Consider the following 21,692-nt stretch of genomic DNA (forward strand, 5'->3'; position numbering starts at 1 on the left):
TAACTCATCCACAGAAGAACTTGATTGCGAAACCAGCATCAAGGGGAAGTGCCTGGCCCCATGCTGCTTCCTTTACCTTAATTAGACACGGCAACGACAGCTGGGTGATTACCCTACATGCTAATGACTAGATGTGTTCTCTCTTTATTTCCAGAGAAATCTGCTGTATAAACAAGCCTACGAGCTTGTTTGAATTGAGGCAAATGGATGTGGATTATTTGTTCTGTGACTTTGTCACTTCCCGGATAGAAGCTGTTGTCAAAATCCCACTGACTTTCCGATGGAAAACCAGATAATAATGTTGATAGAACTAATAGCTGCCGAGGGTTGTTATGAGACTTTCTGGGGGAGTCCAAGTGTTCTATATGCACCATTTACTAACATGTCTGGATCTTTTCTTTTATTTACTAAATGTTTCTCAAGAGAATAAGAGCCACCACCGTAACAACAGCACTACCAATCACTGAAGGACTTGACGCCCAGTGCCAGGCTGGGCAACTAGCAAGGGGCATATGGATGACCCTATTGAGAAGCCACTGTCAGCTACATTTCATTCATAGGAGGCAGAAGGTCAGGGAAATGAGACACTTGGCTCAATGTCATCCTCCAACAGTGAGATCCTGTTCCCTTCGGCCACGCTGACACTTAGGATCCCTGTGGAGGGGTACATGACACAGCGAACAGACAGACATATCTGGGCAGTCTCCAGGCTAGGAGCAGAGTTTAGAAGTGTGCTCTTTGAGTCTGGAAGCTGGTTATAATCGCTCCCCGATGAGGAGAACACCGAAATGATTTTCTTTCTCTGCCTTCCAAATGATCTTCCCAAGAGTTAAGTTGGGCCCTAGTCCTCTGGAGAAGCCCTTTTACTAATTCTACTATTCTATGCTATGTTCGCCCTGTCTTTCGGATAAAACCTCCAAATGTCTTTTCCAATGAAAACGAAATTGAGCATAATGCCTACATTTCTGTTCTTTTATTTATTCCCCAAATAAAGGCCGCTCAGTCAATCTCAAATGAGTCAAAGCATCTTTACAGAAAGGAGACATTATTTATTTTTGCCTAGTCGAGTTCCAGTTCAGACGCTTCAATTAGATTTCTGGCAAGCTCTCCTACCTTCATTTAAAATTGATCTGCTCTGCGGGGCATCATTTTTCACTTGTTGATATGCTATTTTGTAATTGTTCCCGTCTTTAAAGCACAATTTTTGTTTCTCTCGCGAATAGGTATTTCTAAGTCCCTTAAGGGAATACACTTCCTTGTCCTCTGAATGCTACTCAAACAGTAGCTGGCACACGGCCAGTGAATGCTCAGCATGTGGAATTAACTGTCTGCTCACTCACATGTAAATAAAGATTGCTCTTGAGGCAACAGGACTGGCTGAAGACCTTCTCGGCAAGGCTTTCTTTAGCTTGGTGTTATGGAACGTTAACTACCAGAGGGCTAGAGATGTGCCTCCATACTAGAACACTCTCCCGACGTGTTTGAGGACCTGAGTTCTATCCCTAGTGCTGCCTCTTCTCCCAAATCTAAATAGTAAAATGATTTAGCGAGCAAGTATGTTTTCTTGGGAAATGTGGAAGAGGGGCTTCTTGGTCGGCATTCTGTTTCTGTTCTCCTGCCCCCATCCCGGGAGAAACAAAAGAATGGGATGAAAGCTGGAGGCAAGCGGTCCAGACTCGACTTTCTGGGGATGAAGCTGAATGACAAATGGCACATGTGTGGATGCTTCAATAGCCAGAGAGGGCAGGCCCCTCCTCCCAGCCTCCAGCCCCATATTTTCTGCTTAAAAACATCCTTAACGGAGACAGCCACAAATGTCAGATTCACAGCCACTGTATTTCCAAACTAGAGCCCTGTCAGAAGCTTTCAGAGCAAGATTTACAGGCAAGCAGTCAAAAAGGCATGAGAGACAGAGGAGGAGGCCTTGCCCATGCAGAGGAGGCAGGAGAGTGAGGCCTAGCAGCAATTCCAAACCTCACAGAGAGCAAAGGCCTCCCCAGAACACTCCTTAACTTTCCAGCGTCAGCTCACCTACCCTACAGTAAGCCCCACGTTCGTCAGTCATAACAGAGCAGGAAACCTGGGCAGTTCTGGCTGCCCCCTTGGCCTTGTAGAGAAGCCAGCCTGGCATGGAGGAAGAGGCCAGCTGCCTCCTATACCCACCTCATAGTATTTGCCATCCGAGTAGCAGCCGCAGTTGTGGGGCAAGATGCAGCTCTTGCCGTTGAGGACGTAGCCCGCGTCACACTGGCAGCCCTCCACACAGTAGTGATTGCAGTCACTCTTCAGGCGGATGGCAGCACAGCGAGGCTGGCAGACGCTCACACAGCTCTCATAGTGGCTGTTGGGAGGGCAGGTGACCGCTGGAACAGAAGGGACTAGTCACAAGGAGCTGTAAATGGCTTTCTCACAGCCTCGCTTAGGGAGGTAGAGGGTGTGGGGCGAGGGAAGAGGTGTGAGGCTTGCCACTCTCCCTCACTCATACCCTTTGCTTTTGAAAAGCCTCTGCCCAGTTTCTTATCCTCTAATAACAGCCTGGTGTGTAGAGAGAAGGGACTGGAGTCTCCTCACAGAATCTTCACCCTTTCTTCAGCATTAGCTTTTGCGATCTTTATTGCCTGCCACTGTAAAAACTCACCAGTCACAACAAATCCCCGCTTGGGCTAGAAAAGGCATGCGCACCAGCCCCGCATCCCGGGCTTCATTCATATTGATCCCCTTATTTATATCCTGCTTCTCCCAACTGCCCATTCTTTGGGTCCCAAGTAGAGAAACATGATGTAGTGCCCTCCTCCTGTTATCAATATCAGTTACCCTCACCTCAGAACCTCTACAGACCCTCACGTCTACCTAAACTGGTGGTTTATATCAGCAAGACTCCCGAACTACGTGATGTCTGAAAATGTGTGTGTGTGTGTGTAAATCAATTACGTGATACTGGTTCTGACTTGCATCTGTAACTGCTTCCATGGAAGGTAGGGAAAATACTGGTGAATAACGAAGGTTACAAACAGGTTTCTTAGGATCTCTAAGGTTCAGCTTCTGTGTGTAGATAATGCAGATACCAACAGCACCTAAATTTGTATGCTTGGAAGAGCGCTGGCCATGTAGGGTTCAATAAGTATTAACCAAACATTAAAGCAAGTCTTGCTTGAAGGTTTTATAGACGCTGCCATCTTAATCAATGCGCGCTAAAAGCACAACAACCATTCATGTGGAAACTTCTACTCTACAATATATGGACGGTTTGGGGGGGTTATCCTTCATCTAATGGTAAAGGGGTACCTTTAGAGTGCATAGTCCTAAAAATTTTAAGGCATGGGTATGTTCACATAAGCACTACCATAGTATGGTATCATCGTTTTGAAAAATATTTAGTTCAAAAGATAATATCCTCGTGTCATAGAAAATACAAACTGCCTGAGTGCAATAACTAACAAATGACAGTGGAATCTTGCATAAATCGTCTCTGCACATAGATGCGTGCGCACGCATCTTCTCCGCAGCCTTGGCTTTTACATAAATGGGAGCATAATCTACAAACCTCACTGAGCATTGCTTTTTAATGACGATATTTCTTCCATTCGCTCTCAAATTATTGTCTTTACACAGCTTCAGGGCGTGTGCCTTTTATGTGAATACCATTGTATGTATGGTTTTGCCCTCATAAATTAGGCTGCAGAGTAAGTTCCGGAACGTGGAATTTTTAAGTCAGAGGATAGGAACCCCTATATTATTGTTGTTACTGCTGCTACCACTGCTTCAGTGCTGGAGACCCAACCCAGGTCTCACACCTGCTAGGTAAGAGCTCTGCCGTTGAGCTATGCTACCGGCCCCTCAAGTGTGGGGCAGATATTACTGAACTGCCCTGGAAGAGAAGAGAGTGTGCCAGTGAATGAACAAGGAGATTCCGTCTCCTGAGGTCTTGATTTCTGATTTCTGGAAATGTGGAAAGTTAAATAGAAACCTATTTCCGCTGCTTGTGCATTTAGTTCACATTTCTTTGAGCCTTATTATCTTTTCATTTGTTTATAATCATTTTTCTGTCTCCCGAGAATTGCCTTTTCTCATCCATTACACACCGTGTTGTTGAAGTTCCTTCTTATTAAACTGTGAGTGCTTTTTACAAATTAAAAATGTGCTTTTGTGTGCCGCATGTATTACGAAATACTTATCATTTGTCTCTGACTTTGCTTCTTTTGAAAAAAATTCACTTTTTTAATTATGTTTTTGCCATGTAGAGAGGTAAAGATTTTTATGAGGTCAAGTTTATCTGGTTTCCCTCAACAGCTTTGATTGGAGCGGGGAAACAAACTCCTTTGTTTCATTCAAGTACTTTTATAATTCAATTTTTACATGTTTAATCTTTATTATCTCTAGACTGTATGTTGTATCCAGAAGTGAAGGGAAGATTAAACTCTTATTTTTCCCAGAGAGTTTCCCCACCATCTTCTTACAATTTATTAGACAAACCTTCCTCTCCTCAAGCTCTCTGAAACCAGCTTTGCTGTATATCGAATCTATTGATTAGGTGACCAGGTCTTTTGCTGACATGCTCAGTTTTTCACCGGTTTGTCTTTCTATTACTGCAGTTTATTCTTGTTATCTGCTGCTGGCGAACTTCATCATGAGAAAGTATTGACAGTGAGTGTTAATTTATTAATATAACATTAATGCTGTTAATAGGGAATATTAGTAGTGAAATGTAGCCATTTTCGTATCTCAGAAGGCACTTATTTCTCTTTCTCCATATTTAAGACCTTGGATTCTTCCCTGGCATCCAAACATCAATGAAAAAACATGGTGGCTGATCAATAGACACCTGATTGCCAAAATCAAATTTTCAAATTTCAGAAAATGATTTATCGCTCCCCTCGTCCCAAATGTGCTTCTGAGAGCTGGAGAATGATGACTGGTCACGTGTACTGTGTCCAAGAATGTGACTCTTGTTGAGGCCAGAAGACCTATTTAAAATCGAGCTTGGGCCGGGAGGTGGTGGCGCACGCCTTTAATCCTAGCACTTGGGAGGCAGAGGCAGGCGGATCTCTGTGAGTTCGAGACCAGCTTGGTCTACAAGAGCTAGTTCCAGGACAGGCTCCAAAACCACAGAGAAACCCTGTCTCGAAAAAAAAATCGAGCTTGGGTGGATGGCAGGGTGCACAGATTCCAAGGAAAAGCAATGGAACAGAATGGAACGGACGAGCTCTTTGGAATCAGAATGACCTGACTCAGAACACTGACTCTACCATTAGCTGGCAGGGTCACCTTGAGCAGGTTCCTTATGTTTTCTGAACTCATTTATTTCCTCCCCTATAAAATGGGGGTGATGCTGCCACTCTCTTACCAAGCAGCTGCTAAAATGAGATCGTTTAGAAGCTGCTAGTACCTTCTTTCCTTTTCCTTCCTGTGAGTAACAAAGGTGCTTTGTCCTTCCACGATTTGGATGGGGTCGTGGATGGCGGGACTAGCTGTAGTAGCTATTCATTTTTAAAAATTAATCGCCAGGAGTCTGTTAGACTTGCAGGGGGAATAAGTAAAGCAAATCCTTAATGTTTAAACACTGATGAAGGGGAACCCCAAAACGATTATGCTAATCAGTTTTGACCGCTCGTATGCCAAGTGCTTAGGTGGGCATCAGAGAGGCATCAGCTCCTGTTGGCCAACAGGGCAAGGCTGTCTCTGTACACACTTTCCCTCTTCCCCAAGTTGCTTTTCTTTTACACTGTCTGCTTTCTAGTTGCCCCTCTAGAAAGTCCACATGCCACATCTTGAACAGGGCCCGGAGACAGCAAGAGCTAAGAAGCACTACTTAGCTACAGTTTATGCCTCTTACTGTGTTCTCACCGTCTTCTCTCCAAGTCCCTCCTGGAGCAACTAAAATTAGCTCACCAGCCTCAGCTGATGGGGTTTTAGATGGGGTTAGTAATTAAGACCATTTATCTCCCATTTTCCCTCCAAGGCCATTTGTTTAACGTGGGTAGAGAGGTTTTCAATGCATTTACAAATAAGGTAATTGAGTAATAAATTATCCCATTGATAGGAGCAGCCGATATTGTTGAGAAAAATTGGCATTTTACCTTGTAACCAATAAAGCGCATGTTGAATGGGCAGATTGGTTTACTCCCACTAAGTTAAAAAAGGTTTACTTTTCCCTGAAAGTGCCGTTCTTATACCTAACGTGTGAATGATGCATTGGGTTAATTTTAAGAGGAATGATGACCCCCAACTTCCCAGAGGTCAAAGTCACCTAGGATTCAAAGAACCATGTCAGGCCAGGCTTTTTGTGAATGTCTCGCTCAAATTGGAAAGCTAAGCCACCGGCAACCCTGCCTTGTCTCCCACACCACCCACAAACCATCTTAAAGGATACGTTTGTCCTCTAGGTCTAACTTCCCTCTTTCTCACCCATTCACAGCCACCATCCTCCCACCTGCTCCGCATCTGGAATCTTTACCCCTGGTTTGAAAGGCTGAAACAGGAAAAGCTAAGTCACTCTGCACTGGGAACCTTTCTCTGAAGTGTCAGCCTGGGACAAACTGGGGGCAGCTGGCCTGTACAGGGGTGGAATCTAAGGTTGACAGTCTGAGGCAGGCAGACTTGAGCCTTGATGCCCTGAACGGAAGTCTCTATGACTAGGTTAACCAACACACACAGAAGGCAACCAGTGTAGGGGCAGAACTTTGAAGAGAAAAGAGGACCTGGTCGGGGGGACAGGAGGAAATGGAAACTCTTCTTCATATCTCTCGTCACAAGTCAAATTCCATCACAGTAACTCTGCCTTCAGACAGAGGGTCCTACGGCTTCCTAACTCAATTCTTTCTCCTTCCCACAAGTGACAAAAGCTGAGGCCTATTAGTTGAGGGTGAAGTCTCGGTGATGGAAGCTCCTTTAATACCTTACCTTAGTTGTCACAGTTAGAAATGATGGCATTTGACATACATTATACCTGACTGTCCCTCCCTCCCCCCACCCCCATCCAATCCATTTCAGCCATTCCAGAAAACCAGAGCCAATAAGCAAGGCTCCAGAGAAAGAGCTAGCTCCCTGTGACAGACCTCAAGGAAAAGCAGGCTGAAGCTCCTCATAGAAACCTGCTTTCTCATTCCGTGCCATGCTCAGGTGACTCTGCCAAGAGCCTGTTTTTCAGACATGGAGGAAGGCAAGCACTCCAGTCCCCCTGCACTGACTCCAGTGAATCCCCAGTAGCCCTGGAGAGTGCTCTAGGCCCAGGACTTTCATGAGCACATTTGTTTAAAAACACTAGAGGCTGATTTGTCTGGACAGTCGTCCACAGACATCTTGTCCGCCACCTTCCTTGCTTGAGAACTGAACGTGGATGATACAGTCTCGGTATCGGTTCCCTCCCTTCTCTCTTCTCCGCACCCCAAACCGTTTCCACCAATCCAATGGCTGTGTATGGAATGCAGACTGATCATTAAAACACCATAGCTCTGCATCCAAATCTCCCATTTCCAGGATGAAAATGAGAGTTTGTTCTCTGTGAAGCCTGCTGCACCCTTTATTTAGAGTTCTGAGCATCCAGCATTAATTCGCATCCGTTTTATACAATCAGATCTTTTATACAAAGCAATGTGCTATAATTAATGAGACTAGGGTAGGAAAATAGGATGTAACAGGTTAACTAAAGACCCACGGTGGCTTCAACCTTTCCCTACAGGCACGTACTGAATGCCGGTAAGTACTCTAGCTAACTCTTCTCCTATAGTTTATAGTCCACTAGTGTAGCACGTGGGTATGGGGTGAGAAGGTCAAATCCCAGCCTTGCCATTGAGACCTGACTGTCTAACCTTAGTCAAGTAACTCAGCTCCTATGAGTTTCAATTTCATCTTGCCTATTTGGGTTATTGAAAAGAATCAATGAGATAACATTGATCAGAGTATTTTAGCAGAGGGCTTGACTCACAGCAAGTCATTAATATAATACTACCACCTAGCATTTATTGTGTGCTGGGATTCCAATGATTTGATTTTACCCTGTTGATATTACTGTGGATAAATGGTACAGGCAGCATTATAGCTGCTCTTAGGAGAAGAAGCTGAGTACCAGGGAGGGAAGTGAATGGGTTACACTGATCCTTAAGGACCAAGTTGAGGCTAGAATCCATGAACTCTACTCCCTTTTCTAATGCTCTTAATATTCTACAGTCATGAAGTCAAGACTATATTTATATATGTATATATGTATATGCATATGTATATATGTATAATATAATGTATATGTTGTGTCAGACAGAATGACATATATAAGGAAGGTATGTAAGTTATCCATGCAATTATGGACCCATGAGGTTCAAGAGTAAATGAACAAACCAACCATCCAACTCCTCCCCTGTTAGTCTCTGGGGAGCATCTTATTGTGTACTTGGAATTCAAATGCAGTATGTGGCGTTCTGTGCATTAGATACCTGGTCTCATTCCACTATCCAAGGCAACCCATCAAATGCATGGTGTTGACCCCTCTCTATAGAGAAAGAAAGGAAACTGTAGGAGGCTGCAGCCTCTGTTTGAGATAGAAGACTTGGTCACAAAGTGCATACCCTGAAGTTACTCTTCTCAATTTGCTCTCACTTCTGTGGAGCTGGGAGAACAGCCTCTCACACCTATCATAAATAAAGAGGAGCAAGCCAGAAAGACAGAAGATGGACTCACTGCAGGACGTGTAGTTCCTCCAGCCGGTCACTGCAATCCCTTGAGTCTGGCAGGTGCTTGCATAGTTTTGGAGCCAGCTGCAGGCTGTCTGCACAGCACCCCCATCAATACAGGAGTCAAACAGACAGTTTTTGTAGAAGAAGGTGGGGTTGACTTTGCTGTGACACTTGGCAAAGCCAGCATTCTGGTTGGGGATGAGGCCACACAGCTGTTGCACTTTGGAGAAACCTTCAACTTTGGCACAGGATGGGCAGCGGTCCCCACAGCCCACCTGGCAGAAGGTGTCTCTCTTCACCCAGCTCTGCCCAAACTCGTTGATGCTCAGTGCAAGAAGCCCCATGGGCATCTCCAAGTCATCATCAGGGTTGCCATTGTAGCGTCCACAAAGGCCATAGGTGCTGTTCTGCATGTTCCGGGGGAGAGTGATGGACAGGAAGGTTTTCCAATCATACACAACCTTCAGGCCAAAGTCAGTCTCCACCACCACGTGAAAGCCAAAAGAAAAGATGTTTATCTTCCCTTGTCCTAACTTCAGGGGCAGGTACAAACGCTCATCATTGACCTGTAATGGACAGAGAAGAGAAGAGAAAAAGCCCAGTTGGCCCAAGGATTTCTCAGATCTCCTAATCATCAGTTTATTGAAAGACAGAACATATTCCATAGGGGGTTTGCCCAGGTAGAACATGGACTTTGTATATATGTTGTTTATGCCAGTCAATTCTTATTATTAGGATTTGAACAGACTTAAATGACTATCCTTTGTACACTAATATACCTATTTTTTTCAGTGCCTTCTGTTTGTTTATACAGCATTCTTTTCCCCTAGGAGTTCAAATTGTTTTCTCTAAGGTAATGAGAGGGTAATAAAAATTCAATTAACACTGAGAATAAAATACCAAAACTTAGAACTCCTGTGTTTCTATTTCTAGCTCTGCAGTGGATTTATTTTAGGCAATCTCCAATTTATTAATTCCATTGGGATTTTTTTTTTGAGGATGACTTTTGGTTCCTCTACCTGCCACACCACTCGTCACACATCCCCATCTCTCTCATCCTCAGAATTGCTCCCATGTTCCTCCTCCAATAAAGAAAGATTCTCTGAGTCTAAGATCACGGTTAATGGAATCACTCCCTCATCTGGGCAGGCACAGCATGTCATATTTAGAATTCTCTTATATCTCTTCTAGATCAAACATGTGTACATGGTCATTGAGGTATACATCCAAACCTCCCCTTTGATGCAACTGCTTATAGGTGCTTCTGTCTTACCTGCAAGATTAGAAGCGACCTAAAGGCAGGAGTCATTATGACCACCTTCTCCTTACAACCTTCTACATGCCTCACAATTTAGTTTTCCAAATGAACCAAGCACAGCATCCTAGCCCACTATCTCCTACAATTCAACTGGGATGTTTTTCCTGGTCCTGGCCAGGACCCTCATCCCATGCACTGTGGCTGTGGTACAATGATACACAGATGTCCATAGCCCACACAAAGGCAAGCCCTGGCCAATGAATGGTCCACACTGGTGACCATCTCCATGATGTAGGTCATTTTCTGAATATTTAGAATCCTAGTACCTAACGCCAGTCTTTATTTCTTCCTCTAGGCTTTCCCTCACTTTCCTAAGAAGCCCTGTCTCGGGGCTTGTTTCTAAGGAACGTTCCCCCAACATACCAAAAAGGTCCTTCCTTTATGTCCTTTCACTAGGTCTACATTCACCCCTCAACACTCAGCTCAGCTCTGCTTCTATGCATATTTGTCCAGGTAGAATCCATTCATCTAACAGACATCAGTGTGGCAACTACTGTGTGCCAAGCACAGTGCCAGGCTGGGGCAAGGCAAGAGCCCGTTTTCCAGCATGTAGCAAGGCAAGGACCTGAACAGCTAGTGAGACTGTCTGATAAAAGCAATGACACAGGCTCAGATATGCATGGACCTCAGACTCAGCCTGGGGAACAGAATCAGTGGAGCCTGCAGAAGACAATACTCACATGGAGTCTTAAAGGACACACAGGGGTGGGTGAGGTGAGGAGGAAGGAGCATAGCCAAAGCAAAAGCCCAGACAAGATCAAACAGCTTACTAACAATGAACAATGATCACACTTTAGTACTGATGAAAAATCAAATGCAACTATGGGAATAAAAGATGATCTAAAGACAGAGAGGCTGGAAGGACTTCAGTCAAGGATGGCCACGTTTTTAGTGTCCATCAGGCAAAGAGACCGTGACAGAAAGCCTGACCCATGGATGTCAGTCTTTGGGCGAGGGGACATTATCTAAGATCTTAACAGGAGAATTTAAATAGAATAATGAGATCAGAAAACACACTGCACATAAAATAACAAGTAGGAGATCCATAAAGAAAGATGATCCACAGAGGACTTCTGTTAGAAAGGGAGGAAGGGTGGGAGAGAGCTTGAGGGGTGGGCTTTGGTATAAGAGTAAGCATGCTTATGGGTATCAGGGAAAGACCGTAGAGAAAGAAGGTTGAAGATAATGGAGGAAGGGAAGAATAGGGACCCCAGGAAGAGGAGATCAGACAGGCCACACCACAGGTTGGGGACAATAGAAAGGAGAGATGTCCACATCTAGGCCGGGGGAGAATTGAGTCGTGAAGAGACAAGATTCCTCAAGGGTGTAGGGAGGACAAAAAAGGTGGAACACAGCTTGCTTCCCAACTGTAAACTTAAAGGCGAAAGTAGGTGGGCCATGTGCAAACACAGACCTCCCCCCCTCCAGAAGATCACCAGGACAGGAGAGGCCACAGAAGCTCAGAGACACCCTGGAGCTAATAATCTTGGCCGATGAGTGCAACTTGCTCGTCTTGTATTATGGGTTCTTTACTACCTGAAGTCACATGGGAGATACCAACCCAAGGAGGCAAAACAATGCAATTAAACCTTGCCCATGCACTGTCAAAGAGAACCTTGAAAGAAAGCATAGCCTCCGTCTCTAACTAACTCAGATCTCCCTGTCTCTATTGCCCCATGATGCTACCTGTCATAGCCCATTGCCTTGACTCTCTCTGGGAATAAGGAGTGGGAGAATAGGGACCCCAGAGAGAGGAGTTCAGACGGAAGGAAAGCAGGAGGTTGATAATGCCAAAGGGTTTGATGGGTGAAGTTAAAGGTGCATCAGAGGGTGAGTAAAATGCACAAGGATGTAGTTATCACGCATCCGTACTTCCATGCCCAGAGGGAACTGAATCCATCACCCCTGAAGACATCAACTCCCAGGGTACTTCAGATTCTTCTGGAATATACCAGCAATCTATTCATAGACTCTAGACACATAGTCCATCAGGCATTTGACCACATGTGTCCTAGGATAGCTATGAACACAGCTCAACGTGAAATCATAAATTTACTTAAGTATTATGAATTGTTTTGTTATTGTTGTTATAGGTGTGCGTGTGTGTGGATGTGTGTGTGTGTGAACTAATTCAGATGTTAGTCGAACAGATGATGATGTTTTGTGACAATATCAGAGAGATGGACACACCTGCATGGCCACCCCCAGGTTACTTGTAAGATGAGGATGCCATGGTAACAATGCTACACCACACAGTTTAGGAAAGAATGAAAAAAAATCCACACATACAGAACAGATGCAAATATAGACACGATTGATGATGTTGGTTAAGCCTGTGGGTGTGAGAGCTGTGGCAGGGAGCTCTGATTTTACTGGAGATGAGATCACGCGCTACCATTTCCATGATGGCTTCCCTTTGTGAGTTTCGGCTCACACCCCACACTCCACTTTCACTTCAGTTCTGCCCCGGCGCTTCCCTGACCAAGATGCTCTCAGCTCATTCTCTGCCTACTAGACAGGCTCCTCCAGGTTTAGATCTGGGCCACCTCTTCCAAGAAGCCTTCCCTGAAGTCTAAAGCAGAACATTTTTGCATGCTTCATGATTACACTGATGTTGACTGTTAGCAGGTCCGTTTCTCCCACTAGGCTCTTATGAGGGAAACCATGTTTAATTATTTCTGGATGCCATGTGTAACATATTCCTTGACTGGGGGAAATACTTCCTATATAACCATGAGGATCTGGATTCAAATCCCAAGAACACATAGAAGCCTGAACACAATAGTACATCTCCTTTGTCCTGTAGTCTTACGGAAGAGGAGAGGCACAAACAGGAGAATCGACAGATGCTTCTAGGCCAGCAGGCCTAGTGAGCTCAGTGAAGAATGAGAGACACTATCGCAGACAAGGGAGAATTTGAGGACCAACATCCAGAATTATCCTATGACCTCCACAAGCATGCTGTGTAGAATACACATGCTTTTACTCAAACACATGAATGTGCATGCCTACACGTACAGCTTTTCTAAATTTTCATCTTTTAGTACAGAGAGGGTTATTGAACTGAACCATACCAGAGTGAAGCCCCAAAGATTAATAAGAGGTTGAGAGAGGGTCCCCCATAGCCCAGCCTGGTCTGTACAGAGCATGCTTGCTCCTAGCTTTATTTGCCATGTTAATTTTTTCATTGCCTGCAGCACAGTGCAGTGCACACAGAGGTCAGAATCATAGCAGAATCTTGTGTCCTCCATTTCTAGGAGCACGGTGGTGGCCCGGGGCTCTGGGCTACAGTTGGTCTTGTACTCTATTTCCCACTGTCGTGGTGACAGCCATTATTCTTCAGCTGTGGTGACTAATAATAACATCATGAAAAAACAAATGCAAATCACTGAATAAGCAGGTCCTGTAATGCATATTAATAATTCAAGGCAACTGCTAAATCTATCCCATGGGCTCCCAAAGTAAAAAGCCTTTGGTGAATCCCGAACTTGGCCTTCGTGTCAGTAGTTTGAAAGCTATCTGCTCTGTTCCCAGAATGGCACTTAGAAAGAAGGGTGCTGGCCAGGAGTCCTCATGACCCCTTGACCTCTTTGATGCTAATTTCTCTCTGTCTGCCTCTGTTACGAGTGGAATGTGTACCCCAGGGAAGATAAACTGAGGCTATAACTCGTGCTACCTGTGAATGTAGCCTAAACTGGGAAACACAGGCTTTAAGGACAGGCTTTAAGATGAGATGAGGTCATGGTGGACTAAGCAGACCCCGCCCACATCCAAGGATGGCTGTCCTTAAAAGGAAAGGGAGATATGGATACTGATAAACAGGGTGCAGAGAGTCCTTATGGCTCTTATCCATGAGAGCATTTCACAAGACCAGGGCAGGGCACTTGCCTGGAAGGTGGCCGGACTCTGTGAGGCTTAGCCTGCCCGACAATGGGAGGGAAAGAAAGGAATTGCACAGAGAGAATGGGGAACTGGCTCCCCTGAAGGAGAGAGGAGGCATGTTGTGTTCGTGAATGTGTTGGTTAGTGGTTTTATTGTTTTGTTTGTTTGTTTATTCATTTTGTTTATTGATTGTCCTGACAACTTGACACAAGCTAGACTCATCTGGGGAGAAGGAAGCTCAACTGGAAAAATGCCTCCATCAGATTGTCTACAGGCAAGTCTGTGGGACTTTCTTTTTTTTCCATTAATGATCGATGTAGGAAGACCCAGACCACTGGAGGCAGGGCTGCCCCTGGGCTGGTGGCCCCGGATTATATAAAACAAAGCAAGCTGAGCAAGTCAACAAGCAGTGTTCCTCCATGGACTCTTTAGTACCTGCCTTGGCTTCCACTGTTGCCTGTCAAACCAAATCAACCTTTGCTCCCCCAACTTGCTTTTGGTCACCTCATTCATCACAGCATTTATCTTACCAGTAGGAAGAAAACGAAAACAACAAGAATCCAATGAGCTATCTGTGCAAATGACTAGGAAGAGGTTAAAAGAAAACCTGTACAACCTCAGATATCTACACCTTCATGCAAGGCAAGGCAGAAGCAGTAAAGTAGGTTGGCAAGGCTTATCAGCAGGCAAATATATTTTAGCGGGGAAACAATCCAACAACCTTGAAAGGCAAAAAAAAAAAAAAAAGTTGAAGGGTATTGTGAATATCAAGGAGGTAATTAGCTGCATGAAAATTTATAAACCTAAGGGTAGAAATGTATCAGAGAAGGTGAAGGGAGGAGAGGACAAAAGTGAGGTAATAGCACAGACAGTGAGCGACACCTTTGCTTTGCCTCTGATGAGGATGGGATGGACAGAAAGTGCTACAGTGAGATGCTTCGACTGCCAAGACATCTGCTAGGAATTTTGATCTCAAGGCTGGGGAAGTGACTTAGCTGGTAAGGTGTTTATACACAAACAAATTCCCAGAAGCTACATAAAAAGCCAGGCTTGCTGGCACATGACTGCAACTTCAGTATTGGGAAAAGACCAGAGAATCCAAGAGTCGTGTTGGCAAGCTAATCAAGCCAGTTACTAGCTCCAGGCTCACTAACAGTTGAGAGATCCAATTTTAAAAAGTAATAATTAGGGTTGGAGAGATGGCTCACTGGTTAAGAACTCTGGCTGTTCTTCCAGAGGACCCAGGTTTAATTCCCAGCATCCACATAGTGGTTCACAACTGTCTGATTTAGGAGAGATCCAATCACTGTCTTCTCTTGGCCTCTGTGGGCACAAGGCACATGTGTGGTATACATACATACATACATACAGGCAAAATACCCATACATTTAAAATAAAATTGAAAAAAAATTGCATGGTGATCAATAAAGGGAGACAAACACAGACACACACACACGCACACACACACACACACACACACACACGGAGAGGTATGGATACCTGTAAACACACAAAGAAAAGCAGTCTAATCTGCCTAAGAGACAAACACCTGGCATATTCCTCACTAGCCTCATCGGCCCATTTAATAGCTCAGATTGCTAAAGAAATGACCAGAAACAGAATGAAACACACAGGAACCTTAAAAGAAAAGGGTCATGATGTCACCTCAATCATTCACTTGACAAATGTCACTGTGCATGGGGCACAATTCCAATCTATAGTGAGACTCTTCACCAGAAACAAAACATAAACACTCTAACGCTACACTAAGGCCGCTGCCTTAAATACCAAGAAGAAAGTTTATCCAATAAATGTAAAAGGGAGGCTGTTCTGGAAGCTGTACCCTCTCTGTGTCAAAGCTAAATGGACCCCCAGGAGAAACTAAAACCAGGAGGACCTCTCGGGCAATAGTAGCCCATTGTGTTTTGCTTAGTTCACTTTATTCCAACATTTCAAAAAGAAAACCTACGATATGTAAAGAGGTCCTTTTAGAGATGATGAGTTATAGCGCAAACCTGTGAGTGGAAGGTTCATCCGCTAAATCCGTGCCTGTGAAACAGCCCCACAGTCTACCCTACCAGGCGAGCTGGCTGGTAGCAGCATCTGAGCATCAGGTTCAGATAAGACAGTGTAGCAGGGAAAGCTTCTCTGCCACGGGGGCTGCTGACTACCTGCTGTCCAAGGAACTCACGGGACTCCTTGTTCCTACTGCTCCCATCATCGTGGTTCAAGAAGGCTTCATGGATGAGAGGGTTTTAAGAGTAGAAGGAGGGACTCAAAGCCTTCGTGAGTAAAGACAGCATAGCGGGCCCCCAAGTACTCCAGACGTGAGTAAGACTCTGGAACTCAGATGCCGTGGCACCCAACAGGGAGAATGAGAGAGGTCAGTGAGGTCAGAGCAGGCAGAGGACAGGTTGGTCTCAGGAAAGGGGATGACGAATGAGGACATTATTGCCATTGAGAGAAGCACGGTCTGTGCCAGGCATGCAGTTTCTTGTAGATAAACTAGAAGGCCATGGGATTGCCCTAGGTTGCACAGTGGTTATCGACACTAGATTTGAACCTAGATCTTTGCTCTTGATGCATCCTTCTATGATCTAAGGTCCATTGCGAGCACTTCTTCTGCCTGTGACTTGGGCAATCCTTTGCTTTCTAATCCCCAAGGCCTCCCTCTAATAGCACACTATGATTGCCTTTGGATGCTGGACCGCCATGGCTTAGCAGCATCCATCTGGACCAGGACACTGACTCCATAAGTGCTGAATTCCTTCCGGAGGTTGGTCTTTTACTACTCACCAGCACAGTGTGCTTGTAAGCCCGATGAATCACAATGCTGTAGCCAAACACACTCACATCCACCTGCTTCACCCACAAGGCCAGTGATGGGTCCCGATCCTCATTCTTGGCTGTTACAACGAACTTGGGGAAAGAGTCTGAGATGGATCTGCTTCCTGTGGTGCAGAGGATGAGAGGGCAACTGGTCTGAAAGTCAAAGGGATAGCCATCAAAGGTGAGGTAGTGGCCATAACCGGAGACGATACACGAAGCATCGGTACGGGGCTGGCAGTAGAATAAACCACTCTCTTCCATGCAGTATTCATCATCTCTGCAGGGAATGGTCTCACAGTGGACACTGTTGTCTGTGCCATTGCAGTAGCAGAAGATCTGGCAGTCCTGGTCCACCCAGAAGGTCTCATTGGTGGCAAGTTGATGCCCTTCAAAGTTGCAGCCACACTCACTCCGGGTCACACACTGGCTGCCCTGCAGGGCATAGCCTTCATCACATTGGCATCCCTCCGAGCAGCTCTCCACACAGATGGGGCCCAGGGCCAGGGTCTCACAGGTCTCTGTACATGTCATACACTCCTCAAAATGACTGTTCTCTGGGCAGTCTAGAGCTGAGGGTGGTCAAAGAGAAGACAAGTTTGAGAATTGAACAGAGGGTAGAGACAAAAGTATGCTGTCACGTGCACTTTTGCAAAACTACGTGTGTGCAATCACATGTGGACTCATATTTGTGTAGGACAATGAGCTCTATGAAGTTGTATGGTTAAATGCTGTCATCCTCCCTGGCACGATCAAGGGCCAAAGGACACTCACAGGCTTCAACGGTGTATTTGATCTTCTATGTAAAAGATTCTTTGTCTATGAACACCTGCTACATGTGGCCCTTTTGTAAGCCTCATCTCAATCACCTGGATTAGGAAAAGTCTTTTTTTATCACTATACTATAGGTGAGGATAGGGGACGCCAATGATGTAGCTTATCTATCCGATGAGAACCAGGCAGGGGTTCAAACAGGTGCCTTGACTTAGATTCTGAAGATGGTGTGTGATGTGCTACAACGCCACTTGTTCTATGGCCATAGAGACCTCTCTCAGCCCTGACTTGTGAATATCTCTGAGCTCCAGTTCAACAATAGCCATATTTACCTGGTAGGATTGTTCTGAGGATTAATAATTTAATATGCTGAGTACATAGTAGAGTATCAATAAACAGCATGACCCCACCCCACCCCCCAAACCCTGGAGCATCTTTCTCTTAAACATTTTGCCTTGGTCTGATGCCTTTCCTTTGTCTTTTATTTCTCTGTATCTGACACCCTGTGGTCTCCTTCACCCCCCCTCCATGCTCTGTAGGCAGTGATCCGTCTGCCTCTTCTCACACTGTCCTCTGCCAGGATATCCCCCTACAACACTAGGTCTCTACACATCTTTTCAAATAACACTTTCTCCCAGAAGCCTTCCTTGTTAGATCAAGGCTCTGTCATAGAGGAACACGTGCAACTCTCTGTGAGGTTTTGGGTTAGCACCCCGCTTCTCTCCATGCCTTGGCTGGTGACAATTTGACAGGAGCAAGGACAGAATCCAACAGCACAGGAGACATCTGCCTACGAGTCTGTGTGGTCTAAAGAGCTACAGAGGTCCCCACCCCTCCAGGAAAACAAAATCTTGTTCACAGAACTTTCTTTGGCTCTTAGACCTACAAACCTCCCTTGCCAGTGTCTTATGATCCAAGGACATGAAGGACACTACAGAGAAATAAATTACACGGACATAATAGTTCTGCCCACGAGGACCAACTCAATCGTTCTGCACTGTGGACTGAAAGCCCATCTTTTTTTTTTTTTTCCTCTAGGCTAAAGGACTCTCTCCATTTCCGTTGACTACAAAACCATATGGCTCTGGAGTTGAAGGCTAGTTCAACACTGATTATAGATGTCTGGATAGAGGGATTTTCACACTTGTCTCTAAATTATGAATGCTATAGCACCGACTGCAGGTTTATGGGGAAAGCAAATAACATGACTTATTTAAATGGCTGTTGCTTCTGACTTACTGTGTTGTCTGGATTTGTCTGAAAGTCTGGAACATAGAGTTGAGGAGTCATAAAACTTTCCCCTGCCCCTGAAATCACTCTGGGGAAAGGACTAAATTGGGGATGTGGCTCTGCCAACAAGAGGGCTGGTTAAAAAAATGGCTAAACACGGATAGCATGGTAGTCTCTTTACAAGTTCAAAGAAGATGCTATTCCTTGTCTGAAGCTGTCATTCAATCCTTTTTTTTCCCAGGACCCAGTCATAACAAGCCCTCGCTGCTCAGACAGCTGGCTGATCAAGTGTACACACTTTGGTTATTCTCAACAGATCCAAACGAGCCAACTTGGTGGATGGACCAGGTGTAAGCCTGGCTCTTTTCCCAATGAAACTATTCTCCATGTGGCCACCTCTGCCCAAATCCCCCTTTAACATGTGCTAACAAAAACTACCTCCATTCTATTGGCCTGGATGAGGCTTGGTGACATGCCTTTCTCAGGAGTCCTCACAGCCAGGCCAGGCTAAACTGAGTGCCACGAAAATGTGCTCTGTACAGTACAAAACAACTCATAAGCACTCCCTGCCGGGCAGGAGCTAGTTATCTAAAAGGATGACCTGGCAGCAGCATAGATCTGGGATGGGGGATGTTGGCAAGCCCACACCATGTGTGAAATCCAGCCAGAAAGTTGGGTGTGAGAACAGGGCAATGGCCATGCTAGAGAGGCTGGAGAAAGGAGGTGTGTGAGAGAGCAGAGCATATGGGCTTTGGGGACGTATTTCAAGATCCCACTATGTAGAGCAGTCAGCAGGAACATAGTGGCTTTTCTGCTGAAGGAGACTTTGCAAAGAGTTCGGCTTCAAGACTCATGGCATCTGTTGCTAGTCCCTTCTGAACAAAGCTAAGGCTCATCAGCAGCGTACTCACCCAAGGCGAAAGTCACCAGGTCTGCCACATACTTATTAGATTTCTTAAATTCACATGTGCCTGCACGCATGCGCGCGCTTCTGTGTGTGTGTGTGTGTGTGTGTGTGTGTGTGTGTGTGTGTGTGTTTAACTTTGCTGAAAGAACCTATAGCAAAGCAAAGATACCCCCAAGAGCACTGGGTAACTGATACCCAGGTGTTTGTCTCATCACACCCCTCACTGAAAGGAAGTAGAGCCCCTTGATATAAGGGCTGAATGTGGCCCAGGGAGGAGAGAATTGAAAGATAAATGTGAGTCTTTTGTTTGATCGGAAAATAAGACAGAGCTAAAAAGCACAACAGAGGCATGACAAAGAACAGGAGTCAGTTTGAAGGTTCCCACAGGCCAAACATGAAACAATTTTAACATCAAAATTCTTTCTAAATGTAATATGAAATATAAAAGAACCACCCCAGAATCCATGTCTATATTGTTGAGACAAGGTGACATAGACAAGAGGTCTGAGTAGATGGGTAGGTCAACTGAGGGAGAGTTGGGAGAAATGGGAAGGCTCTAGCGCTGGGATGGTGATTTCTGACAGGTAACACAGGGAAGACGATGCTCCACCTGGAATTGTACAGTTGATAATCACAGTGCAAAAGTATAACACAAGCTAGAATCGACCGCAGGTGTGCAATCAGGGCAGAGATTTTGATGGACAGCAATAATGGACAATGTCAAAAACTCTCCCCCCCACACACTTTGCTTTTTGGCTATAAGAGAAAACTCATGGGAATCTACCAAGGAGCCATTCTACCATCCCTTGACCTGGACATAAGCAGGCACCTCACCCACAAGGGGGCAGGCTGGATCTAGCCCAGGTCTGCTGGGAGAGCCTTGAGGAAGAGGAGTGGTGCACAGCTGGGGGTCACATGAGTCTACATGAGAAGCAATTCTATTTTAAAGGACACAGAAAGCTAAGGGATTCTTCATATCATATTACGGGACACATTATAGGTCTAAAGAAACATGTTTTAAGATATGAACCTAGACAAGATCTGTGCGGAGGGGAAAAGCAGAAAAGGTGTTGCTGAGTCAGGTGACAAGACTGGAATGCGGATGTTAGGTTGTTCTATCTACATTAGGTTTCCTCAAGTAGATAACTGTACCACAGTTACCTAAGCTTCTGTCCTAAGTCTCAGGGAGAAACTAATGAAGAACTAGTGGGGATAGGTGACTGGGTGGGATCTCAAAGCCCCCCCAAAGTTAAAGGTCCCCAGCAAGGTCTTTGGAACGTTAGGGGTGTGCCTTGGAATGGAGAGTAGGAATCCAGTGCTTCCTCTCCCTCCCCTTCCTACAATGAACATGCTTTCTTCCCCAGATGCACCCCACCATGCTGCACCCTCACTGCCGGCCCCAAAGCAATAGGGTCAATAGGGCCCATCAGCCCTTGAGCTGAACTATGAGCCAAAAATAATGTTCTCTCTTTGTAGGCTGATTACCCTTGGACATTTTGTTACAGTCCCAGAAGGTTGAGGAAAGGGCCATGATATGTGCTAATTGCTCTCTGATTGGGGGGGAGGGGAGGGCCGATGGGGGAAGGAAACAAAAGGGATAGACTGTACACAACAGGTTTAGTCTGGGTAATAAGTACATAGGAATACTCACAACGTTTGTGTAACTTTGAAACTATTTTAATTTTTTAAAAAATGATCACACTTAGAGTGGGTCATGCCAGAAAGATACACAGACCTAGAAGTTGGCATCTTCACAGTTTAGGTTTTGGTTTAGGGCCAGTCTTTAGTGGAGAGAGCAATGTGTAGAAACCCTGGCCATGTCATTCTTATGTCCTGCTTGGGTTCCGCCCTCTCAGCCCCTCCCCTTCTGCTTCTTCTGATAAGCTGGGTGTTGGGTATCTTGTCTTCTCAGGAGTGATTCTAATGACTACTAGTATCACCACTGCCCGGCTGAGAGGGATCACATACTCTGGGGACAAAATGAAGAGCCAGGTACACGGGACTGTCTTAATAGCCATTGTCAGGTTTGCCCCGGGGAGATACACTGATCTCCAACACCCTGAAAAGCTTCCCAGCTGATTGTGCCCTA

General features: G+C 45.3%; 1 protein-coding gene across 1 annotated transcript in view; it reads right to left on the reverse strand.

Annotated features, from left to right (window-relative positions):
- Positions 1–21,692, reverse strand: part of Tecta (tectorin alpha) — a 69,780-nt gene that overhangs the window by 20,874 nt on the left and 27,214 nt on the right. The window contains exons 10-12 of the mRNA XM_050120078.1: positions 16,663–17,264; positions 8,671–9,232; positions 2,164–2,363 (exon numbers count right to left, since the gene is read on the reverse strand). Coding sequence (XP_049976035.1) covers positions 2,164–2,363; positions 8,671–9,232; positions 16,663–17,264 — 1,364 coding nt within the window. The remainder of the gene's footprint in view (positions 1–2,163; positions 2,364–8,670; positions 9,233–16,662; positions 17,265–21,692) is intronic.

Source organism: Alexandromys fortis, unplaced genomic scaffold, assembly GCF_014885135.2.
Source record: "Alexandromys fortis isolate MF-2015 unplaced genomic scaffold, M_Fortis_MF-2015_v1.1 scaffold_190, whole genome shotgun sequence".
In the NCBI taxonomy this organism is placed as follows: Eukaryota; Metazoa; Chordata; class Mammalia; order Rodentia; family Cricetidae; genus Alexandromys; species Alexandromys fortis.